We start from the raw sequence: 25,894 nt of genomic DNA, 5'->3' as shown, positions 1-25,894 counted from the left end.
TAGTCTAGCTCTAATGTTAGTCACCGACACACTAAGAAGATGAAGAAATTCAAGCTAATAACTATGAGTACCCCTTCATGGATTACAGATTAAAAAGTAACAAGAGGCCATTAAGACCGTAGTAGTCTGGTGAAGACACAATAACCAGCATTAATAACATCATCAGCTACATGATATCTTCCCCCCTTCTGTCACCTTCTGTAGTCCTAGTAACATGCTCACCGGCCGGCTCGATGTATCTCATGGTGCGTCCATCGTATAACACCCCGCTGACGCCGTGGCAGGTAGAGACGGCCGCCCAGGAGTGCTCCACGCCACGTATGCTGCCCTGGTACTGGCAGATGTCTAGCTCCTGAAGACATATAAAATTTAAAGTATAATGTAATTCATGTGGGCGCACAGACTGCGAAGCTGAAGTGGGCCTGGGCAAGCCACGTCTGCCGCATGGACCGGTGGGCCAGAATTGTCACCGAGTGGGTGCCCAGTGATGGACGTCGGCGTCGCGGAAGACCCAGACGGAGATGGCGGGACGACCTCGACAGGTTTTTACCTCAATGGCCGAAGGAGGCACAGGATCGGGACCGGTGGTCAATTTATAAGGAGGCCTTTGCCCAGCAGTGGGACACTAACCAGGCTACATTAAAAAAAAAGTAATCATTTATGTAAGTAAGTTTTTTCTTTCATGCTGAAATTGGCGTCTTCTGATATATCTGGAGCTACAAAGCGCATTAATTAGTACTTGAACTCTTAACGAGATATCCTACAAGGATGGGGAGTTTATACAGGTGACTAAAACTATACATTATATTAACCTGTTTTTCAAGTAAATGAATACTTTGTGGCTTCATGAGCGATTAGCCTTACGAAGAAAATCTACCCGAAATGTCACTAGGTAGCTCATCAAAATGACGATCCTCCGAGGTAGTCTGGAAGAAATTACTCTTAGTAATAAGGCCGCCATTTGTACCGTCTATGTTGTACATTTCCTTGTGTAATTTCTGTTTGTGTGTGCAATAAATAATTATCTATCTATCTATCATCTCCCTGCTTACCTCATCAGTAGGGTGAGTGTGCACATGCCGGCCCCCGCGGCGGTACCTCAGCACGTGCCCGGGCGGCACCAGCGCACGGTTCAGCCGCAAGTCCAGGGTGTACTGCTCACCCTCCACATCCAGGGTCAGGGTCAGCTCCGGGTGGTGGAGACCCGCCTGGAAGGAAGGTTAGGGCAAGGTGAAACAAAAGACGATGCGAATTACATAGAATAATTTGTATTAATAAATGGGAATAACTAGACACATACATGGTGTTGTAAAAAGCGTATACTAAGCCGAAACCGTATTACCCTTTTTGCAACACTTTATATAATGGGGGAAGGCCCAGGATGAGGTGTGACGGCGCTCCTTGGAAAGGGGCTACGGACGATTATTATTGAACTGTGATCTCGTAGGAAACCTTTGCTCTTTCGCGAGACTTTACTAACTGCCAGTTTCTATAACTCTATCTATCTATAACTGGTAGTTACTTTCAAACGTTTTTGACAGATTGTTACTTTTGATTATGTCAAAATCGTATGAAAGTAACTACCACTTAAGGATAGATAGAGATATAGAAACTGGCAGTAAATAAGTATAAAAGTGATGTTGATAACTCACAGTGTCTCTCGTCGAAGATAATTCTCTTTTCGTTCTGGCGTGGTGTATCGTCGGTATCGCCACTAAGTGTTTTCTAAAATCCAAAGACGGATGTTCTGAAAAGAAGGAGAAATTATGTTAGTTTTTAAAATCTTTGCACAGTTTACTCAAGGAACATAAGTACATACTGTACACCTATGTACAGTATGTAACGAGTAGAAGGTTTTACTTGATCGGATAACCAATATGCCAGCCGCTTACTCAGTCGGCGGGAAACAGTTTTCCGACTGGGAATGCAACTTTAATGTAAGCACTGCATTGAATATTATATTACGAGGACATCATGGATAATAAAAATATATGAAATTATGATAACTATGCACAGGGCGGCGGCGGGTGACTGAACTTATTTCAGATAACAACTCATGAGCTTCCTTATTGTGGTTCATTAATTTATTTTTACTAATCATTTTTTATTGCTATTCGTCGAATCGAATTTTTCGGCGGAAATTAAATTTTAAGCGTTGTTGTTCAGTATTTCGCATTAACAAGCTCCAAATTCGTAGGTACCTACAATGATGTTGTGATTTGACGCAACGGTTATTATTGTAGAATAACCCCCCTAATACCTAATTTATACCCAAGTAGCAATAATTATAAACAAACAAAAACCCGACCGCACGCTAAAAAGATGAAAACAAGCCCCAATGTAAATGGAAAATATCGTAGGCGGGACCAGCAGAGGGTTCACCATTTAGCTGAATGTGACTTAGATAGGTGTACCTTGTGTGGTGGTCAAGTTGGTCCCCGCCTGCGATACTTTCCATTAACATTGGGGCTTGTTTTCATCTTTTTAGCGTGCAGTCGGGTTTTTTGTTTGTTTATAATTATATTTTTTTATTTGTTATTTTTTATTTATTTATTTCATATACAAATATTACAAATAAAAGTACAAAGGGTGATTTTAGTTGTTTTTATTTTATGAAATTGTATGTTAGTATAGTCGAGTTTTAGTTTATTAACATTTTTTATTTCAATAATTTTGGTGTTGTGATTTAAATACCTACAATATGCATATTTTTGTAATGTGCTAATCAAGCCCTTTCATTTGATACCCCACACGGCATAGTTGGAAAAATATTATCACTTTATGTCCTCTAGAGGGCGCTTTATACATTTTAATATAACGTTACATAGCCTATAAGCCCATCGGGCAATCAATACGCTTCTAACGATACCTCATACATCAAAATCTATCAAGCCGTTTAGGCTACAGGAGGGAACAAAGAAACAGACAAACATACATACATACATACAATACAAAAACATTACCCTCCTCCTTCGGCAGTCGGGTAAAATTATTAATTATCCTATCAATTCCTGAGCTAAACCTTTTTAATTAGCAATGTTTACGACAAATAATTTTACTACAACTATGTCAGTCGCATTCGTAAATATAGCTTGCTTCTCTCGTGCTCGTAAGATAAATCAATTACGTGTAAATACACAACAGATGTTTGTTGGGGCGTTGGTCTGGATCTAGACTAGACTGAGTCATCGGTGTGAAAGACCTAGCTCGATTCGTAGCTCGGTAAGGTTTAGCTCGGCGACTCGTGACAATTTCAAGAAATGTTTGTCATCAAAATAATTTGGTAAGCATACAGTATACGAAGTTGTAGATAAGGTCAAGTTAAATAACATTAAATTAAGTTTTAAAAGCCGATTGTGTACTGCCGATTCTAAAACGGTTTGTAATGTACAAACTAACATGTATATGCAAACAATGTAACATGTACTCATTACTCATATACTATTTGTAGTCGTACAGAAAGCGTAGATGTCTGCTTCTTTCATCAAGTTTACCATGTCCTTACCAGCTCTATTGGCTATACATACATTATACTCACGACTGTAATCCCCGAAAGGATGGTGATGGTGGAAGGTGAAGTAAAATTACTCGATGAATTTTGTAGGAAAAATTTAGTTCTGCTACCACAACCGCTAGGGGCGCTATTCATATTTTCATACAAAATTACTCGATGAATTTTACTTCACGTTCAAGATGAAAATGTATGCTAAGGGCTCAGAAGTGACTCGCAACTCTCGCAAGCTATTGACTATACCTATCTATACCAGAAATAACAAAAATAGGTAGGATACATTACAAACGACATTCAACCAACATCAAAGAACTTCTGCGATCCCTAGGAGGCTAAGAATTTGTGCCAATTAAGGTACTTAATTATAATTAACAACGATCACGCAGTCACACGTGCTCTGCTTACAGTAGATCTATGAAGTCTAGACTTTTGTTAGGTCATTTTTAAAAAGGTTGTACCTGCGTGTTCTATAATTTGATGGTGGTTGTTTTGTATCATTTTCTGTTTCTTTCTTTCTTTCTATTATCGATTAGGTATTATGCAATATATAAATAACATGTACTCTGTGCAACGTGCCCGAATAAGTACAATCATCAAAAGCCATTTATAAGTATACACCAGTACAAAAGTACAACAAAAAAATACATAGACACAAACTCTATAATAAACTGTATCACTCGTCAGTAGATCATAATATAAAATGGTTTGCGCTGGGGTGGATAGTGTGAATACGTATCTCTTTTGTAAACTGTACATTTGCAAGTAACCCACTTGTCAACACGGTCGGCCACTTCCGCGTAATCTCCGTACGCTGTCGATCGCCGGATAAAAGACCATTGTGTGTTGCATAATGCCATATAATGCCTTTATCATATCCCAGGCCCACTTGCACCGTATTAAATATCATATAACTCAGGTTTAGGTCGAAGATCCGGCATTTATAATGCTATAAACTCTGGTTTAAGCGTGTGTATGGTACAAGTGGGCTGTAGATTATGGTTTTAAATTTTATAAAACAACAAAGAAGCTCGTGGTAGGTTCAAGTTACCGCTTCTGTGTCATCGCTAAAGTTTTAAAAATTATAACCATTTATTGATGCAAAGCTTGGAAGCAAAGGTCAATTTGCAAAGAAAATTATGGATTATTCAAATGCATTTTAGGAACTTGATAAATAAAGTTATATGTGTACTTAACTAGTTACGAGCCAGTCAGGTTGTCTGTTTGTTTGTTTGTAAACATTCTCACGGCTCGATAGATACGGCGAATTTTTTTTTAAAAAATAGGTCTAATAAGAATTTGAGGCTTGCACAAAAGCCCTAACTAATGCACTACCGAATTGCAGCCCTATTCATAAAATATCTAACCAAATGGCAAAAAACGTGTTTAAATATGTAGGTAAGTACTTAATGTAATATTTATTTTCGTCCCAAAAGCACAAGGCGCGTGTTTTAGCATGAATCCCAAATTATAACATCGTCCGGCCGAGTGCCACCCGCAAAGACTACCGAAATTAGTTATCAACCGTCAAGACGCCATGACTATGACTAATGCTGAACTATCGAGCTTACTGTTGAGGCACGTGCCGATCATTCATAAATAGGTTTAACAACTGTTTCGCCAAGTTTTAGATAGGTACTGGTAAGAAATAAGGAAGTAATCGAATCTGTATTGTGCTTTAGGTTTCTAAGTTTCTATGTAGGTATAGGCAATTAGGCCATAATAGCAAATTAGTCAGTAGCTTGATCAGAGGCACGGATTCTAATACACTCAAGAGCAATGAAAAAGTTACAGTAACATATGGGAAGTCAATGCCATGCCAGTAACATATGGGACGTCAATGCCAGGTGAAACTTTTTCATTGCTCATGAATGTAAAACATGAAAGTCAAAAATGCATTGGTGTTCAAGTTCCCTGGTGAAAACATGAAATAGTACGTAAAAATCACCCTTAAAGTGTTCTTCATATCCAGAATAATAAAGGATCCTCCTCTAATCTATGCCTTACTTACAGATAAGATAATAAATTCTTAGAGGATTTACAACACAATACACACAAGCATAATAATAAGCTGTAGGATACTCAAGACATTTTTTTTATTATTACGTCCTACAGTTAAGGATTTTTTTATAAATACCATCTGATAAAACTCATAAAAACTTTTATTAATGTAATATCTTCAATCAAACAAAATCACCTTTATAAATATTTTGAAACCTCAACAAAGAAACTATTGTTCCACTCCAGATACAGTAATTTACGCAACTGCCTTAGCCTAGCCAAGGCCGATCGCCAGATGTGCGACAAATTTAGCATTTAACAGTTATTACAAATAAAGAAATAACTAGTTTTATTATTTATTTGTATCGTAGTGTTCGCATTATGTATCTGTAACACTAACGATAACGCTGAGTTGTATAAATGAGCTGGCTGCCTTTCCACCAGAGATGTGCTTTGCAGCCATGCTGCGATGGTGTGAAATAAATGACTTCCCACCAATGTTATGCTATGTAGACCATTGAATCGAATATGATTTGTGGATATCAAACGCATCCATAGCAACGTAGCATAGCACATATCTGGTGGAAAGCACCCTTAAACTTAGGTTGCTCTTAAATCTATTTATGTTTTCTTTTAACTATGCTTATGGACTAAGCTCAAAGACGCTACATTATTCCGTCATAATTCATGATCACCACTATACAGGCATTTAGCCTAGTGTGGAGACCACTGTAATTGGTGTTGTAAATGTATTAAATAAATTCTGATTTCTGATGATGTTAAAACAGTGTTATTTATTTGCTTTATGCTAAGGCGTTGTAAGCTCAGTTTAAATACTTTGTCTGTATCATCCTATTTAGCAACACGGTGAATAAACGTGGCAGTATTATTGTTTGGGAGAGTAACCACACATGGAAAATGTTTGAAATCGAAATTAGCAACGTCCAGCACTTAGCACCTCTCCGCACGGACAAGAGATTTACAAAATGCCGAAACATACACATACTTATACATGTTACATGTACTTACCAAGATTTTTTATAAGTAATTTGCATATACACTTAAAAAACACTACGAAAATAGAATAACTTCTTGTTTTAACTTATGTTTTCAGGTTGTCTCATACTTTTAAGGGGACGAGTGGCATATTCAGTATTTATTCATAAAATTTATTTCAATACGAAGTAATGACGACCTTAAATCTATTTCTGTCACATTGCATAATTATTTTGTTATACAATAACAAATTATTTTACTTAATACCAACATCCATCACGCAAAAAGTGTGAACTCAGCACAATGTCAACAATGAAGGACACACGAAGCAGCCAGCAGAACCTTCCTCAAATCCTCACTAATGAGTTTCCATGGTGCCGGCAAAACATCCATTGTCCACATTTGACATGCACCGAACCCTAAATAGGGTGCATAGACTCCCACACGACCCTGCACCTAACCCACAAACGTATAGAGGTTACAATTCTAGAACCACGAATGTAACTGTATGCACCCAACACGCCAAAGGACTCTCGATGTTGTATCAAAGTAGATTAGAGTATGAAATTGACCCAAGTCAAGGATAACAATAAACTCTAATCAAGTCAAGCCATTGTAAGCTGTATGCCTATTGTGCTAAGGGTGTATAAGGTCAGAGGCATCAGGGTCAATGCATTGAAATGCATGGGTGCAGTTTGATAATCTAACTAAACGCAAATGAATTGTCCTATAATTTTATTGTCCACCATTCTGAATAAAAGAAGGTCGGACTTAGGATCTGAAAATAAGTCATAACTATATTTTTACTGAGAAATATATTAATATGTGGGGACATCTCACACACGGCAATCGGACCATAAGCTAGGCAGAGCCTGTAACATGCATGGGTATTGAACTGCTGATATATCTATACAGATACAATGCCGGGACCTTTAGCACAGCATTTAGGGTCACTAAACAAAACACTATTCGGTTGAATTCAAAATAAGTTGCAGACCAAAAGTATTTCAGACTTTGATTGACTACCTTATTACCTATGAAGATTATTTTTGTATAACCTACAATCTACAATACTCGTACAATAGGTGCGATTGTTACAAGTTACTCCAAAGGCAGTCTATTTACACTGTTTCTCTCGTATTCTTAAAGACCTACCCCAAACCGTGTTACATTCAGGGTTCAAAGAATCCTTAATTTCATATTCATAAAGCGGACGTGATATTTTTTCTCAAGTCACACTTTCCTCGCTACAAAACAAACATTATCTTAAAAGCTTTTACATTCAAAAACAGCAGTTATGGCCAAGGGTGTAAAAGCTAGAGACGTAAAGTTATGAGAGGGAATAAATATAAAAAGTGGTGTTTTTTATGGTATGCTCCTGATGACGCTCGGTCTGTGGACTTCCTTCCATTGTGAGAATTTGTATCTTTGAATCAAGTTCAGCGGCTAAATATAGAGAGTGCAAGTAGCGCAGCGAAGGGACTTAAAACTGTGTAGGACGTTTTACTAAGTTCATGCACAATCGATAAATATAATATTCTTATTGGACTGTGTAACTGGATCGGTTTTTGAATTATGATTATATAAGACTTAGACAAGTAATTTTCAATTACGATGAAGAAAGAAAGGCAATCTAGTAAAAGCACGTATAATATTAGAACTGACCTTTGTCTATGATAATACGATCGTTATGCATAAACGCATAATAAGTTAACGAATAAGTTAATAGTATATAAAATTATTATACTTTAAATCTTAAGAACTACTAGTAGTATGAATAAGAGTCATTCATAGTAAGATGCGGTATAAAGAAGCTACTACATCAAGATAAAGACAATGTGTATGACAAAATTACTATGCAATTCTATTGTCTCATAACGAGGGAAAAACCTACTGACCGATCACTACACGGGTAAATTATAAACATGTACATGTACAGTGGGCCAAAATAAACCTGACCACCTCTCAGAAGCAATGCTACTCTAAGAGTGGTTAAGTTTCTGTGCAGGCCGCTGTACATAATAGACAGCAAGCAGTTAAATAGTAGTCTAACCAATCTATTTGAAGCAAGTAAATGTTACAACATCTGCAATCAACCGCCAATCTGTGTATAATCTAAATATTATTCATATTCTGTAAAAAATACAGATACACTAGAGCACTAACCATTACTTACATAATAATATATAAAAACTGTAAATTTACAAGGTCGCCCGGTAACCAGTTTAAAAATCGGTTACTTTCTCTCATGCCCATATTGACACGACCACTTGATCAGTAACTGCATAATACATCAACTGCATAACCTGGTAAGTGCATGTTAAATTACTTTTAATTGCGTGAACTCATCAATGAAAAGAAAATCGAGTAACTATAGAGAAAGTATATATTGAGTAAATCGTTATGTTTGTTACTTTTTCTTGAAAAATGTATGTGAGGATTCTGAGCGTATGTTTTCTTTATAAAAAATATATACGAAAGTAATTCTAGCTGAACACTAGTCTCACCAATCACGACCAATCCAATCGCTTTAAGTAGGTGCAATAATGCCCCACTTTGGACATAATCTACTCCAGAAAATAATGATATGAAACTCCTTCAAAACAATACATACATCGGAGTTAATCCGACTATTTGCGAGTCGCATGCAGCCTACACACACACACACACTCACGCCTTGTACTAATGTACTCCCTTGCGGGGTAGGCAGAGGTGCATTACTGCACCCACTTTTCGCCAGAGTGTTATGTTAGTCCCAATGTAATAGGGGGCGGGCCTATTGCCATTTTACGGGCACATCCAAGACCCGAGAACAAATATCTGTGTTTAAACAAATATCTGCCCCAGCCGGGAATCGAACCCGGGACCATCGGCTCAGTAGTCAGGGTCACTAACCACTACGCCATTCGGTCGTCTATAGTCGGCATGCAGCCTACTTTCTCAGATAACGCAACCTCGTTTCTGAACTGAACGCAATGGAGGTGACTACGTTCGGGATTAAGCGCAAACGCAACCGCATTCATTTAATGGATTCGCTATGCAAATTATGAGTGCAGCGAGTAAACTTATTAAAACGTGACAAACGATCAGTATTTCCCAGGAAATCTGAGGTTGTTTTACTTCTACCCATCACGTTATACAAATCAATATGTAGCATCACGCTTACCATTACCAGACAAATTGAGACGGACATAATATCTAATAGTAATACTAACTATTGTGCCTCTTCGAGGAATCGAAGCCAAGACCGTTGGATCAAGAGAAGAGAGTTGATAGTGTTGATACAACGCCAGAGCTCTTCAATGCACCGTTATCTTGCGTTGGAATCAACACTGATGATGATAACTGTCAGTACTTGAGGTCGGCGAGTCGGGATATTATTCTCTTTGGTTGGGGTCGTGACGTGAGCGCAGCGGACGGGCCGCGTTTCCAAACGATCACGAACACGAGTTTGGTTTTCGAACGTGGAATACAAATCGAGGGCACCTCCCTTCCGTTCTTTGAAAAGAAAAAAGTTTTTACTCCTTTCTTAGGGGTCAAAAGGAAACTTATGTTCGTTGTAGTAAATAGGAACTGAAAAGTTCAATGACCTCCCATTGTGCGTAGGTTTATGTAAGTAACACAATTAAGGCCATTTATGCGCGCATAATAAAACTGGTGTGCAACGTCATAATAAATGTTCACCTTCCACGTATGGTTCGTAACCATAACAGTGCAACATAAAAATCAACGCAGCTATTTCGATATATTTTTGCCATGATCATCAGTTAACACCATTCTACGGGACACAGGTATCTGTCTCTTCCTCTCCTAAAGGGGGCCGCAACACTCCGTCCTGGGCCTTCCGCGTATTTACCTTCTAGCCTAGGCCTAACATTGTCGGTTCTACGGGCCATCCCGATGTTTTCAAATGTGGGCGTATCAACATTGCCGGCGGTAAACGCGAAGTCTCAATATTCACTGGAATTCACACAATACTAAACTATGTAGGTATACTGGTCGAAGCTGTGAAACGACAAACGACATTGACTCTAACAGATATGTATCTATCTATGTTACTAGGATATTTTGTGCTAGAAATATCGCAATACTCACAAATCTGTCCAATTGTTTACAACATTCGGAGTCTGAGACGTGAGTCATTGTAGTGTCGCTTCTATGAATCATGTTTTCCCACAATTTGTTATGTTTTTCTTAGGTTCTCGCAGTTACGTGAAAATCTTTGATCGTGGTGTTATTGAGTCACTATTGATTTCTGAGACACCATTCGAAATCAACTATCGATTAATGATTAAATACCTCTTGATTCATCCATATTAATTAAATTTGTAATGGACATTTAATAAAAAAAAAATGTTTCGTACCTTTTTTTAACTGTAGCTTAATTTTTCCTTTTATCCGTAATCTTATAAATTATTATGTATTATTGTTATATTAATTAATCTCAGATTAATACAGATTTACAGCTCGGAAACTGGCTGGCTATGTGAGTTGTGTGGGGATGTAATAGGTGTATTGATAACACGCTTCAGTCTCTCAGAAACGTGGATTGATTCATTCTGCAACAGGAATGCTGGGGAAACGTATTCACGACTCAAGAGTATTGCAATGGAAACTTCTAAGTAACTTTTAAGTTTCTTAAATCGAGAGTGATTTCCAATGATATTGTAACTGCAATAAGATAAAAGTAGTGTTCGCAATCGGCGAATATTTACATTAAATATTAGTTGATTCCACCGTTCCAAATGACACACAAGCAAACTTGTGTGCAGTGCAAACTTAGGTATATGCAAGAGTAAACAAAGGTGGCGGTGCACTTACTCATAAGATAGTAACATTACTCAGTATACCTAGTATGATTTACTTTTCTTTTTATCATTGAGGTTATCCGGCATGTTGAGGCTCTACGAACTAATAAAGCTGGTTGTAAAATTTTACATACTACGCTCGCGAGCAAAGAAACAGTTTCACTTACAAAATGCAGACATCATTTTTTAACATGATAATTTTAACAAAATATTTATGTTTTTAGTTCATAATATTCTGATGCGTCATTAAATGCCTTTTTACTTGTACCTCCTGTAGGTTGGCTGGTAGAAAATGCTTTTAGCAGTAATTCCACCTTTTGTACACTTATATCTCATATTTGTGCAATAAATTTACTTAAATATTGCAGAAGATTAGTTTTTTAGTAGTTCGGTGCTTTTCTCACTTAACTTACACACTTTTCGTGAGTGTAAACGTACTTCGAATGGATGGCTCTCACTTGACTGAACCCTGAGGCAAAATTAAAACAGTCGGAAATTCGGAAGCTATAAACTAACCTCAGGCGGACAGGTGGCGAATCAACATTAACAAGTCATAGTATAACAATCGAATGCCCTTATTGTATGAATCAGCGGCTGAATCGATGGCCATCTGCTGAACACCCAGCCAGCTGCCACCGCTCTCAGACAGACCTACTGACGCATTTTATGTACATTATGTATATTGTATATGCACATATAGTGCAGACTCGTAAAAGTGCAAGACTACGAATGCTGAAAGCGTTGATTGCTACATGGACCAAACTCAAATATATGTTTTAGTTATCACATTAGTTACAGACTAAAATAAGGACGACTTATTATTGTTATGACAGTTAAAATAATTTCAGGTTCAATATTGGGATCGTAGAAATCGGCGCTGGCCCAATTTTCCAACAATATCCCCGCTAGTATGTCAAAATATGGACTACTTCCCTCAGTTGAAAGAGCTTGGGCTTTAACTACTTTACTATCAAATTGTTTAATATACAATTATTAATTTATATTAATTAATTATACCTTATTATTAAGTTGACAATGTAAATTTAACAGAAAATAAATGAATTATGAATTATTATCTAACTTACCAACTTGTACTACATACGACATTCAAACCCTCCTATCCTACTGTTCAATATGTATGAGGAAAGTAGAGCAAGATTTGATTACTATTTTAAACTACTACATCTGTAACTGTGGCAGAGCAACTTTCACTCATACCAAACCTATTACCACCATTATTTATAGGAGAAATTCCACGCAATGGTCATTTATTTACGCACAAACCAGCCGTTTAAGTTATGCTGCTGTGGTTGTTTCCGTATTAATATCATATATTATCTTTTACACTAATAACCCTTTTATGTATCTAAAACGGTACGAAACAATTCTCGTGTCTACACATCTCGATGTTACTCAATAGATAAACCTGTTACAAATTGCTCTAACGAAGTCTTCCGACAAACGTTTTAGAATAACAGGAAGCACTCACAAACCGACCACTAAAGAAGACGTGACAAGGATATTAATTTCACTTAATTAAAGCCGGGCGGGACAAATTTACCATAATTCATCTAATTAGCACATCACACATTTTTGCAGCGCTGCATCAGATGAAGTAGATAGTACAAAAACCAATTGGAAGACTCCCACTTCCATGTCAACAACTTGGCCAGAAGGTTTATGGAAAACACGCGTCTAAGGGAACGGTATACGTTATATTTTGTGCCGTACAGTTGATGCTTGTGGGCTGTTGCTTGTGGAAGGAGAGGCTGAGTCAGCGTTCAATGAGTGGGGCTAGACGGTGCTGATGTCTTGACCTGTCTTGTTAGTGAATGGGACTTCACATACTTGCAATCAGCTGTCTCCAGCAATATTTAGACTGTAGAGGGGTGTGATAATCGAATAGCTATCACAGATGCATATACGAGATAAATCGCAGAGAAAAACCCTGTCTAGCTCTATTGTTTATAACTTGGGTTTATAGACATCCTATACCATGACATAGGTTGTTGCTACAGTGGTAGCGGACCAAGTCATATCCTAGCTAGGTTTGCCTTTCTAGTCTTATGATAACAGAAGAAAAACCAAGAAATAATTATTGCAATCGGAACTGATAGTCACGTTAGATTACAGATTAGCAGTGTACTGCACGTGTAAGAAAATGAAAGTTAAAACATACTTGTTATTTTTTAGGGTTCCGTAGCCAAAATGGCAAAAACGGAACCCTTATAGTTTCGTCATGTCCGTCTGTCCGTCTGTCCGTCTGTCCGTCTGTCACAGCCGATTTACTCGGAAACTATAAGTACTACAGTGATGAAATTTGATGGGAATATGTGTTGTATGAACCGCTACAAAAATATGACACTAAATAGTAAAAAAAAGAATTGGGGGTGGGGCCCCCCATACATGTGACTGAGGGATGAAATTTTTTTTTCGATGTACATACCCGTGTGGGGTATCAATGGAAAGGTCTTTTAAAATGATATAAAGTTTTCTAAAAAACATTTTTCTTAAAGTGAACGGTTTTTGAGATATCAGCTCTCAAAGTCGTAAAAAGTATGTCCCCCCCCCTCTATTTTTATAACTACGGGGTATAAAATTCTAAAAAAAATAGAGGTGATGCATGCTAATTAACTCTTTCAACGATTTTTGGTTTGATCAAAGTATCTCTTATAGTTTTTGAGATAGGTTGATTTAACTGTAATTTTGCTGCTACGGAACCCTTTGTGCGCGAGCCCGACTCGCACTTGGCCGGTTTTTAATCCTTCGTTAAGTTTAATATACATGAGTAATCTGTGAAGTGACCGGAACATAAAAATGCATTCCAAGCATAACACATGCACCATGACCAATAGGGCTTTCGAAATATTTTGGTGATTCATGCTATGCGGTGTTGAGAAATTCGCTCAAGCAAAGCCAGTTCGAGAAATGAACCCTTTGTGAGGAAATCAATAGCCAAGATCATAGATACAAACGGTCCTTTTTTACAGATATTGATTTTAAATTACCACTTGATCTTAAAATAAATAACGCAGACATGTTATGTGACTGTAAAGGCCAAATCACATCAGAACCTGTCTCGAAAAGTGGAGTGGAGCGTGCGAACTTTTATATGAAGTAATACCTAGTAAGATATGTATTTAATTACATAATTACATATACAGTGTAAACAGATTCACAGTAGCTATTTTAATTTACATAAGGGTTCAAATCGGTCAAGTGCGTGTCGGGCCAGACCATGAAGGGTTCGGAAACAACCCGCAATAGCTTCGATGCCCTAACTTTTCAGAAAAAATAAAATAAATGTTTTCTTGACAAAAGTTATTTGTGCACTTTTATGCAATACCACACAAAAATAAAGAGATCAAGCAATAATTTTTCGCAACTGTCGAAAATAATATTAAAACAAGATACGCTTTCTGATAACAATAATTACATACAAGAGTCTTTATGCCAAAACTCCATACAAAGGCACATGCAACTTTCCCCCTTTTCATGTGAGGTCTTCTGCAATGCTCGTTTAATTTCATGACTTACATGGTCATCTTATGTAAAGACCCTCAGGTAAGCAAAATTTTGCAAATATGTATGTGATAATGTGATCAATGAAATAACCATGCGAGATCGTACTAAGGCTGTACATTGTACAGTGTACAATATACATTACACATACGTTTTAAATAAAAACATCGGGTTAAATAAATATAAAACTTGATTATATAGGTCACACTTTTCACAAATTAGAAAGTCTAGATACAGAAACAGGAATTGCTATAAACAAAGCATAAAACCTTTTAAATATCAAGTTTAATGGAACTGGTTTTGTTCACTAGCAACAAAAGGTGGAAACTGAAAACCGTATGGTAGGCATTATGATGAACTTTTTTTTAAAATACTTTCGCACTTGGTGCAGAAGTAATGCACATCAATATGAATAAACATAGCGAGAGGTGGAACACTATGCGAAAGATCGACCATTGATGACGATGAAAATTTTGTAATTTAAATGGTTAATTCTTCTTGAAACAAATGAACATCTGAAAACTCTACGAATACACATAACCACTTCGTCTACTCCATGTGTCCAAAATACAAGGCAAGGGAAGTCTCAATTTAGCTTAACACGATAATAGAACTTCCTATACCCTTGTGTACGGCTCTTTTCCTTCAACCCGCACTCTTTGCCTCAATGGTCGAACGTTGGCCTACTAACTTTAAGTTCTTTAGCTGGGCAATTGAAACTGTAGCCTATACCTGTGTGGATAACGCTGGTTTTTGAATGAAGACAGTTTATTGACGCTTGTTTATAGCAATGCGATCCCGTTGCGAAGTTCAATCAAATCGTCTGGCGATGGTTGAGAGAATTGAGAGGGCCATCGTGTCAACGGTTCCGCATTATTGGCAGTTGCACTATCTAAAGGTGCAAATTGGTGGTGGACGACATGGACTGGCAGCAGACACCGCGACAAGTCGCAACGTCACTGTTTTCTATATAAGTAAGGGGTTTGTTTGGAAGCTAGTGACCACAACATACAAATATGTACATAGAAACCACTACTAACATTGTGACTCGTCGGGTCGGCTGCTGCAACCCCATGTCGTCTGGGGCCAATTGGTACTTTTTCTACCGTCAGTCCCTATTCACAGTATTAATTAAGAAGTACATAGTTGGTTTAAACTTTTAAACAAGACTCATTTATTATACCTGCGTCCGTACAGCAACGACAGTCTGTAGGACCATCTGCTAGAGCGCTACATTTTCGTTTCTATATAATATTATTTGTGATAAAACTTGTATGCGGCTTTATAGAACTCTGACACAACTTTACCCAAAAAATATGATACGAAACTTACTATATTTCAAAACAGTACTACATTGTAAGAGTAGTAAAAACATAATCATTTAAGTTAAATTAAAGTAAACTATAGTGAGTCATAAATACCGCAACAGTCTGCATTCTGACGTCAGGTTTTTACACAGCAATTAAAATTAGGAAATGATTATAATTGTATAACCGACATGTTATCGGTCGTTTAACGCATTATTATGCTTTCGCTTGGTTCACCCATCCGCGAAGGAATAGCTGTTCTAGGTCAAAGAGCGCACATGACTGAACTATTAGAACAAACAAAGGGGGGAGTTTTTTTTAATACTTCAATAAGTAAATTACACTTTTATACGATTTATACTTTCACAGCTACCGGTGGCAGAGATTTTTTCCCTTCTTCTTATTTTAAGAAATTAATAGTAGTAGGTGTACCAAGTAAATAAAAATTTTGCTTTTTCATTCATCACTCATGGGTAACTGACGGTGTTTGACTTTATGACTGGCGCAGAAATCTCATATCCATATTATTATTCCAAATTCCAGTTTTGATAGTGCATTCACATTTTGTGACTTCGGAATTTATGTTTACCATTGTAGCTAAATTTGTTTGAAACCAATAGGTAAAATTTAGAGAAGCTTGCAACTTCCCCATACACTTATAATAATTCTGTATGCAGGTACACAAGTAACAAAAGTTTGGTATCGAGACGAATGAATAGAGTTATTACTTTTAATAAATCCGAGTGCCAAAATGCGCATTTCTAAATCCCCTAATGGCCCTTGAAGACGCGTGTAATCTAAAACGAAACGATGCATCTGCCCTTTTTTCCCTTTTAAGAGGTTTTTTTTACCCGCAGCTGAGAAGTGTGACCCAAGTGTGTATGGTATTTGAGTACTTTTGTATTTACTCAACGAAAGTGATGCGGTTTCGCTTATTATCTACCAATAATTTATAATTTATTTAGTCGTTTGTGTATTTATATTTATGCTTTTATAATCACCATCATAGTATCAGTTTTATTTGTCATGATATATGATGAGTACTTATTTGTGATCAATGGACTTTTATACATCTAGTCTGTCTAGATCTAGCCAGGTCCAGTCCAGGGTTCAGTTTTTGCATCGCTGGTAAGCCGCGCCGCGTGCGCAGACGATGCAGACAATTTTAAATTTAGAACGCTCTTTCTTGTCTCTGCCTCTGACAGCTTGATGCTTTTAAAAATAGAATATTGGCTTGGGATCTTTGCGTTTCGATGACCCAAATGCGTTAGGGAAGTTAGACATGGTTGTAATCATGTTCTGAATATTTATTTTTATTTTTGTAAGCTTTTTGTTAGAGTAAAGATTTCATCAACGTGTGACAGTTTCTTTGACAAAGTAAACCATTTAGAAATAAGTTTGAATAATTACTTTCTGTGGCGCTTTTCTAAATGATGGTCTTTAATAGTTCTTTTACAATGCTTGCACAACTTAAGTAATTTTCCAGACAAATTCTGTGTACACAGAAAGAAAGGACGGGAATGTAGCGTCAACTAAATTGCTATAGAAAAATCTTTACAAAGTATACAAAGACTAATTGACTGTAGATTCATCAAATAGGAATAGTTTTTTTCATTCTTCTATGCAGAAATTGTTCTAGTGTTTTTAATAAACGAACACATATTTTATTGAAGTGAATGCGTTTGTTCCCATTTAGCTTATTTTCCAGTACCAGACAGACAGACAAGGTCAAAAAGATAAATATCAGCATAAATATAGATAATACCTACTGTGCTGTATTGCATAGTCGTACTATTTCTGGTATCTATATTTATGTAGATACATATTTTAAAAAAACTTTGCATTTGAGAATCCATGTTTACTCTTAACCTAAAAGTAAACAACAATAGTAAGTATATGAAGTATATCAACGATTTAAATGTGTATTTTTCAGCATGACTCCCGCTCTGGACGTCGGTTCGAAACTACTATTTGAGGATATTGCATGAGCATATGAGAAAAGTTAGTGCAAGAAAGACTACAGCGAGCAGAAGGGCTAGCACGGGGCGAATTTAAGACGTGACAAGCATTTTTTGCATCGCGCTCACTCACATCGCTCAGCCTCAAGAGCGAGCGCGACGGAGAACTTTTGTCACCTCTTAATAGCGCCTCGTGCTACATGGCCAGAAGCGTCAAAGCACAGTTTGCAGCTCTAGGAGGAATACAACTTGGGTTCATAAAAGAGTCTTGTGGCATAAAAAGTGTGTACACCTTAGTGCAGTAACACTTGTTTGGGAAATTCCAATTTACGTAGGTACGTAAATCTATGCTTAATCATTTCATGTGATTACCAATAACTTAGAAAGATTATGTCGTTAAGTTCTCGCTGTGCGAACTTGATCTTGAAATCTTGTTACGTTAAAAGACTTAGGTATGAATGTGGCTAGGAATAGGAAGCCTTATCAGTGCACTCGCCAAGTATCTAACCCTTTAAGCTTAAGACCTACACTCGTAAGTCGCTAGTGTAGAATCAACTATAATTTTCATTTAAAACTTATTTGTCATTTGTTTGACGATTTTGTCGTATTATTATATGTATTGGACTTAGGCCTAATTTCACACCATTCGGTTAGGTTAAAAATACCTCGGTTTGGTTACATTTTGGACCGTTAAAGTTAGTGAGTGTCCCACCATGCTAAATCACGGGGTTAACTCCCTTGATCGGGTGATAAACTTGATTGCTGCTGTGGGGTTCCGCTAAGACTTGGTTAAGACCGGTAACCAGGCAACGGGTTGTTTACTTGTGACTCATTCTGTCAAGATTCAAGATGGAAAAATGAACAGAGTCTTTGATAAACAATATACGAACTAGATGTTGTGTGACATAAAAAATTAAGCGAAATACTGTCTGGGTTTTATATAATGTCAAACCGAGATAAAAGATTTAATTTAATGTCCTAACCTAACTTGGAACCGCAATATAGAAACACAAATTGATGGCCCTACCTGGAAATCGAACCCAGGATCCCTGGGTGATGAAGCTGAGCTTCTACCACTAGACCACAGAAGTAGATATAAGAAGTTAAACCTAATGACTTAATGAGAACTATTGAATTAAGTGAAAAATCATCTAACAAAATATTTTAAAACAAGACCTTACTTAGAAATTGAGGTGTTATTTGTTGAGTCCTTTCTTTTGCACTGACACTCCATCTAGTTCGTTGTATTGTTTTTCAAAGGGCATGGCGTAATGATATTATTTTCAATGACGGATGTCAAAAAACAACCTCGATAGAAATAGTAACCATGGCAACCTCAAAACCAAAAAGTTTGGTTGTTTGAGGTTGTTTGACATTATAGAGACATAGACACCAATTTCAATGAATATGACAGAATATTGAATGAAGTGTGAGTGAATGATTCACATAATGCTTGATTTATGAATGGTCTATTAGATTTTCGTCATGGGACTCATCCAATTAACAAGGGTAATAATCCTTAAACGCGTCGTCAGCAAATTCGTTATTGAGACTGTAACTAACAGAATCATGAGAAACCAGGTCTTAGAGGGGGAGACATAATAATTATTAAATATCCTCTTTTCATCTATGAAATTTATGAGGATTTATGAACAAACGTATAAAAATATAGCCTAGTATAACGACCAATAATATGTAACTTACAAATTGATAGTTTAAGGTAGGTTAAATACCGTACGGTAACACATACAGGTGAAACTAAATAAAATAACATAGTTTTTTGAGGCACAGATTCACGCGCTGCAAAAAAGCAAGAATCTCGAAGGTCATTGGCTCATTTTTTGTGCACGGAATGTTAAATTAAGTTAACGGGACTCACTTCAGTACTGCTGCACTGTTTGACCTACATTTCCCTCATCAGCCGTCTGATGAAGATTTACCATCTGTTATTTCCACCAAATTCTAATTATTTATATGAAGTTGGTTTAATTTGTAAATGGAAATTCATCCATTTAAGATATAGTGTATGGTGATGGTGTTAAATTCAATTGGGTAGTGTTGAAATATCTGCGTGGCTGACTGAATCCTAACTAGTATTATAAATGCGAAAGTAACTGTGTCTGTCTATCTGTCTGTTACTCTTTCACGCCAAAACTACTGAACGGATTTGAATGAAATTTGGTCTACATATGGTTTAGACCCTGAGAAAGAACATAGGGTACTTTTATCCCGGAATTCTCACGGGATAACTTTTTAACGCGAAGCGAAGCTTGCAGGAACAGCTAGTACGTTATAAATTTCTTTAATTACGTAAAAAAAATCGAAAAAAAAATATTTGTTTTTTATCTATATTTTTTAAAGGTTACTTATTCATTTCCTTTATACGTCCTTGATCTAATTGTCAAAACATATGTCTTCATTTAGAGATACTAAAAAGCAAAGCTACTCCCACACGAATGCCCAAATGGCTAAAATTAACCGATCTGATAAGTGTAGAGATACATAAAAAGTATAATCTTCTCCGTGTCTCGGTAACAAACTAGTGTTTCGCGTTAGACTAGGGTTTGTCATGGTGGTAGTTCGTCACTCAGATTAGCGTCCAAATAGGTATTGCAATCCTTTATTATTTGATATACTTAGCATTTAACAACCAAGAAGTCCTGCAAATGTAGACGAAGACATTTTTTCAAGACTGCAGTTGATTCATGTCTTAGTGCGCACAAAATAAGGTTCTATCTCATATTTTTTAGCTGGACTAGTCTACCCTACTGATACTATTTCGCAGTCGCTATATAAGCGTGGTTTCAAAATTAAATGGCTTCAATTATACAGCGATAGTTAATTTTTAGCTCACACATAGAGGCAATATGATATGCATTATCACTTGTGCATGCTGAGCTGCTGGTATAATTCTGTTTAGTTCTTTTGCTTTAATATGATTTTCGACATGCTAAGGTCATTTGCAAGTATATACAAGGTACATTCACTTTCGCAAGAAGGACGTAAATTAACTGACCGTGCAAACATACATACTTATTATTATAATTATTTATAAGTAACCCCAACAAGCAAAATGGTCGAATAAGGGCCCATTTATAGAACTTAAAATCGAATAAATATCGATTAATGGCTGAAATTTTACTAGATTGTGCTATAAAAGTGGTCCAGCTATTAATAAGCATTTTTATCTAAATTGCGCAGTAACAATGTGGAATACGCATCTACTCGACCAATATTCGACCTATATAGCCCGTTTATTCGACATTTCTATAAAAGCTATTTTATTTTTATTAACGCACACATTAGTGCTGAAAAAGAGCTATAGGAGTTATTAATTCGCTTATTGATTGTTCAGGTTGCTATTATAGAACTATTACTCATCATTGTATTATTTGGATCTAATTAGCTGAATAAAAGATTTTATTTCACTATACTGCATCATTGTAACTCTTATAGCTTCATTAATCGACATTTCGAATAAAAGCTCTCAAATAACTGTAATAGCTCAATATTCTATTTGAAATGCTATTGTGGCACATTAATTCGATAAATAATTCAGTAATAGCATTTTGGTTACGTTTATAGAAGAAATGAAAACTAAAGGTCAAACAAAGTATTTGTCTCAAAATTCGTCAAGTGCGATGGCCGAAACGTCAAGTGGTTCCGACTTCCGTTGCTCCACAGAAAACAACTGAAGAAATCGAATGTCTGCACAATTTTATTCTGCTTTATTTAATTAGTATGCATGCTTGCTTTGCAATCAATAAATCACTCTTAATTGTTAAATAAATTCACCATTTTAATGACCTATGTTTGCTATAATATTCTATTCTGAAAATCAATATAATATTTTTTTATCGTGTAAAGAAAATAAAGTTTTTTATCGTAATATATTTGACGGGGAGGGGGTCTCCGCCGGGCATCTCGTCTGGCGGTGGATTCAACGTGCGGGCGGAAATAATAGGCTCTTCGTGTAGTTCGTATCTTGATTATTCAGATTACAATCAACACTTAATGTAACAATGCAAGATCGCGATGATGCAGACGGATTACTTTTAGAAACGCGGCAAGTTCGATACAGCACACTGTTTCCCGTGTCACGTCCAACTCGTCCAAGCTCAGAATCCAGAATCCAGAATGGCGGCATGGCCCCTTTACTTTTTAAACGTCACGTGCCCTCTTACTTTTTAAAATGTTGCCATGCCTGTATCGACCTTACCCAAGGAAAATCCCTTGACGTTTCTGATTCGATTACGACGCGTTTACACGCTCAAATCAACATCGATGCGGCGTTTGTCTGCCAACGCTGCGACACGGCCATCATGACATCTCACACGTCCTCGTGTGAGTTATCTGGAAAGAAAGAAAAACAACCGCAGTAACTGAATTTTACTCGGCCAGTCCTGACCTAGTCAGGGAAGAAAGCAGTGGGCTCATGAACTCTGCATTCATCACACTGATGAACAATGAAGCTTTAACTTGAACAGTATCAGACAAAAAGTAATTAAATCTCAAAATTGGATATCAAATTTCAATTAGTTACACGTTTCAAAAAGGAAAATTTCAAAACAGGTTAAACCCATTGATGGAACAGCAATAACGTTAAAAATAATCGAAGAATGTATACACAGCTTAAATTAATCATACTCTCATCCAAAACAACCTCTCTCTGGCGTCTGATAGTGACTCAAGACAACCTCTATCCGGTGTCAGTCTACTACCACTTCCATCTAGTGGTATCAGACAAAACAAATCAATACCTACTCGAAAGTTAATCCACTATCTTTAACTCTGTACTAAACAAAAACACGGATCAGTATCTGATTACTAATGGTCCTTGCTCACTTGTCCGGCAACCTCCATCCAGTTGCCTAAGTACTCATCACGAATGCACACCTCTATCCGGTGTCATTCCAGTGCCATTAAACAATTGAGCAAGACACACCACAGAAACACACAATTCAATCGATTGCTTCATCATTACTTAGCATAAAAAAGATCGTTATAAAAAAATAGGGAATCAACTTTCGAACATTTACCTAATGAGGTCATGGACGCATGTTCATAACCCTAATGACCTTAGCTTAACAGGACCTCAGAATTTGATCAACCTCAATGTCATAACCTTTTTTTTTAAAGTCAACAGGTCTGGCAACCCGACAGATTAACAGTTCCAGGACTCGAACCTCGAAAATAATTCCACAGTACCGGTCACACTAACCTCATCCACGTAATGAAACATCTAGCCTCTAAACTTTGAAGCTACAGTCATAGTTTAAACGAAAACAGCTCACCAGATTAATGCAACATCCCAGCAGGCGCGCTCACTACGCATAGATCGACCCTCTTCTCCTTGGCTGCACCGGATCCACTCGCTCCTCCACTGGCAGCATCCTGGTCCTGTCTACGACACTTTGGGCAGCTGGATGCGAAGTGTCCCTGGCCCTGGCAGTGGAAGCCAGTGACCGCAGTCTTCGCTGTAGATGGAGGCGGTATCCTCTTGAAATTGTCACTTGGTTGGGATGGGGAACGCTCTTCTGGTCTCCTCCAACCACATCTTCTTTGTAAGCAGAACGTGGACTTGTGCCTTAATTTCTCACAGTAGTTGCACTTTATGGAAACAGAAGCACTGAAGCTGCGAATTTTCTTGCTATCGGGGTAGTCCTCGCTATTAGCTACTTTCCGTTTTAGAAACGAAACAGCCTTGAGCTTTTGCTGAAGCTGGTTGCGCGTAGTCACTTCTGTAGTGAAAGCCAGTCGTTGGACACTTCGGTCAAATCGGGAAACATGTGCCAACACTGTAGCCAAAGCAAGCTGTTCGATATTCATGTTCTTCCAGCGTGACATGATTGCAGTCATCAGCGAGGCAGCATAAGTAGCAAGGCACCCATTTTCTTTCGGTTTACTGTCACTCAAATTAATTAGGAATGAAGCTGTATTTCTGGGCACTCGTACCTTTGTATGAAAAGCTCCGTGAAGTCACTCCATGTCATCCAAGGGAAAGATACAGTTGACAGCCACGTGGACGCATGACCTTTCAGAGCGCGGCTCAAGGCCACCATAAGCCGTGCGCCTAGCAAATTCTCGTCGTTGATGCACAGGTCCGCAGTCGACATCCAAGAACGTGCGTCGACATCGGATTTACTGAGATCGTAATCAGGTAACCTCAGCTCGGACGACGACGACGGCGTTTTCATAGCTCGAACAAGCGCCAGGAAATTCCGATTCTGTTGTTCTAGAAGCTACTGCCATTTCTCGTAGTTCGTGTCGTGGTGTGAAGCACGTGGGGTGGCGTCTTCTGATCCCACATCTGATGACGGGGAGGGGGTCTCCGCCGGGCATCTCGTCTGGCGGTGGATTCAACGTGCGGGCGGAAATAATAGGCTCTTCGTGTAGTTCGTATCTTGATTATTCAGATTACAATCAACACTTAATGTAACAATGCAAGATCGCGATGATGCAGACGGATTACTTTTAGAAACGCGGCAAGTTCGATACAGCACACTGTTTCCCGTGTCACGTCCAACTCGTCCAAGCTCAGAATCCAGAATCCAGAATGGCGGCATGGCCCCTTTACTTTTTAAACGTCACGTGCCCTCTTACTTTTTAAAATGTTGCCATGCCTGTATCGACCTTACCCAAGGAAAATCCCTTGACGTTTCTGATTCGATTACGACGCGTTTACACGCTCAAATCAACATCGATGCGGCGTTTGTCTGCCAACGCTGCGACATATTTTTATTTTTAAAGGCAAATAAGAAAGACGACTGATTTAGGAAGGTGTAATAAGCCAGCACGATAACATTGTGCGGCATGGCTTTTAGGTTGATTCGAGTTTCGAAACTATATACAGTGTCATTTAGGTAGTTGCGCTCGCGTTCGATGAAGATGATCTACCCCGATATTTTTATCTGGGACATATCACATAGGATACTTTTTTTCCGATTATTTATTTATCGTATGGCTTCACTGGTTACATAAAATAGTATTGAAATAAGGATTTATACATGTCACTAAAAACTACAATTATTTAAATATGCAGTAGCGCTGCTGGTGAGGTTGGTGAAGTCATCGGCAGGTCCGGCATATTTTGTGATGGGACAATCGAAGACGATGTGGTCTATGGTCTGCTGTGGGTGTCCGCATTCGCAAGCTGCTGACTCGCTCCACCCCCACTTATGCCAGAGGTATGCACAGTTGCCTACTCCTGTTCGCAGGCGGTTAAGTCGGCACCAGACACTCCGCGGTTCACAGAAGCCAGCTGGGCGTTGGGTTGTGCTTGGTTCAAATAGTTTGCGAGATGGTGGGTTTTCGCTCCATTCGCTACTCCACGCATCGCCAGCTTTCCACGAAGGGTTGTATGTATGGAAGCTTTTGGCAGGAGGGTCACGTGACTTAAGCCGTGTCTTTTTTAAGGGCTCAAGATCCTCAAGATTTTTCAAGATCAAGATTTTTTTCCGATATTACCACGGGAACGGAACTTTGCGATATATAACCGACTTATGGGAACATTAGTAGTTCATTTCATTATCATTAAGTATTATATGAAGCAAATATGAACCAAACGGTAATTAAATTACATTTAATAATAGACATCGAATGAGATTAATCCCAACTCGGGTTAGTCAAGTTAAGGGTTTTACATTGAGGAACCCTAAATTTATTTAATGATGGCTGCTTGCTATGCTATAAGTGCAACATTGTAACTATTATTCTATCAAAAATCTATTAACAGTGCTGTAATAGCAATATACGAACAAAGATGGCTATGATTTTATTTTTATAAATTATTTA

The 25,894-nt window shown here is 37.7% G+C and overlaps 1 protein-coding gene across 1 annotated transcript in view; it reads right to left on the bottom strand.

The window, feature by feature from the left end:
- The window catches only part of LOC105387785 (disintegrin and metalloproteinase domain-containing protein 19), a 65,700-nt gene that overhangs the window by 21,723 nt on the left and 18,083 nt on the right, over positions 1-25,894 (bottom strand). The window contains exons 2-4 of the mRNA XM_048630510.1: positions 1,653-1,747; positions 1,053-1,208; positions 223-352 (exon numbers count right to left, since the gene is read on the bottom strand). Of these exons, the coding sequence (XP_048486467.1) occupies positions 223-352; positions 1,053-1,208; positions 1,653-1,747 (381 nt within the window). The remainder of the gene's footprint in view (positions 1-222; positions 353-1,052; positions 1,209-1,652; positions 1,748-25,894) is intronic.

This window comes from Plutella xylostella, chromosome 26, assembly GCF_932276165.1.
Source record: "Plutella xylostella chromosome 26, ilPluXylo3.1, whole genome shotgun sequence".
NCBI classification, from domain to species: domain Eukaryota; kingdom Metazoa; phylum Arthropoda; class Insecta; order Lepidoptera; family Plutellidae; genus Plutella; species Plutella xylostella.
This window is presented reverse-complemented; position numbering and strand designations above follow the sequence as displayed.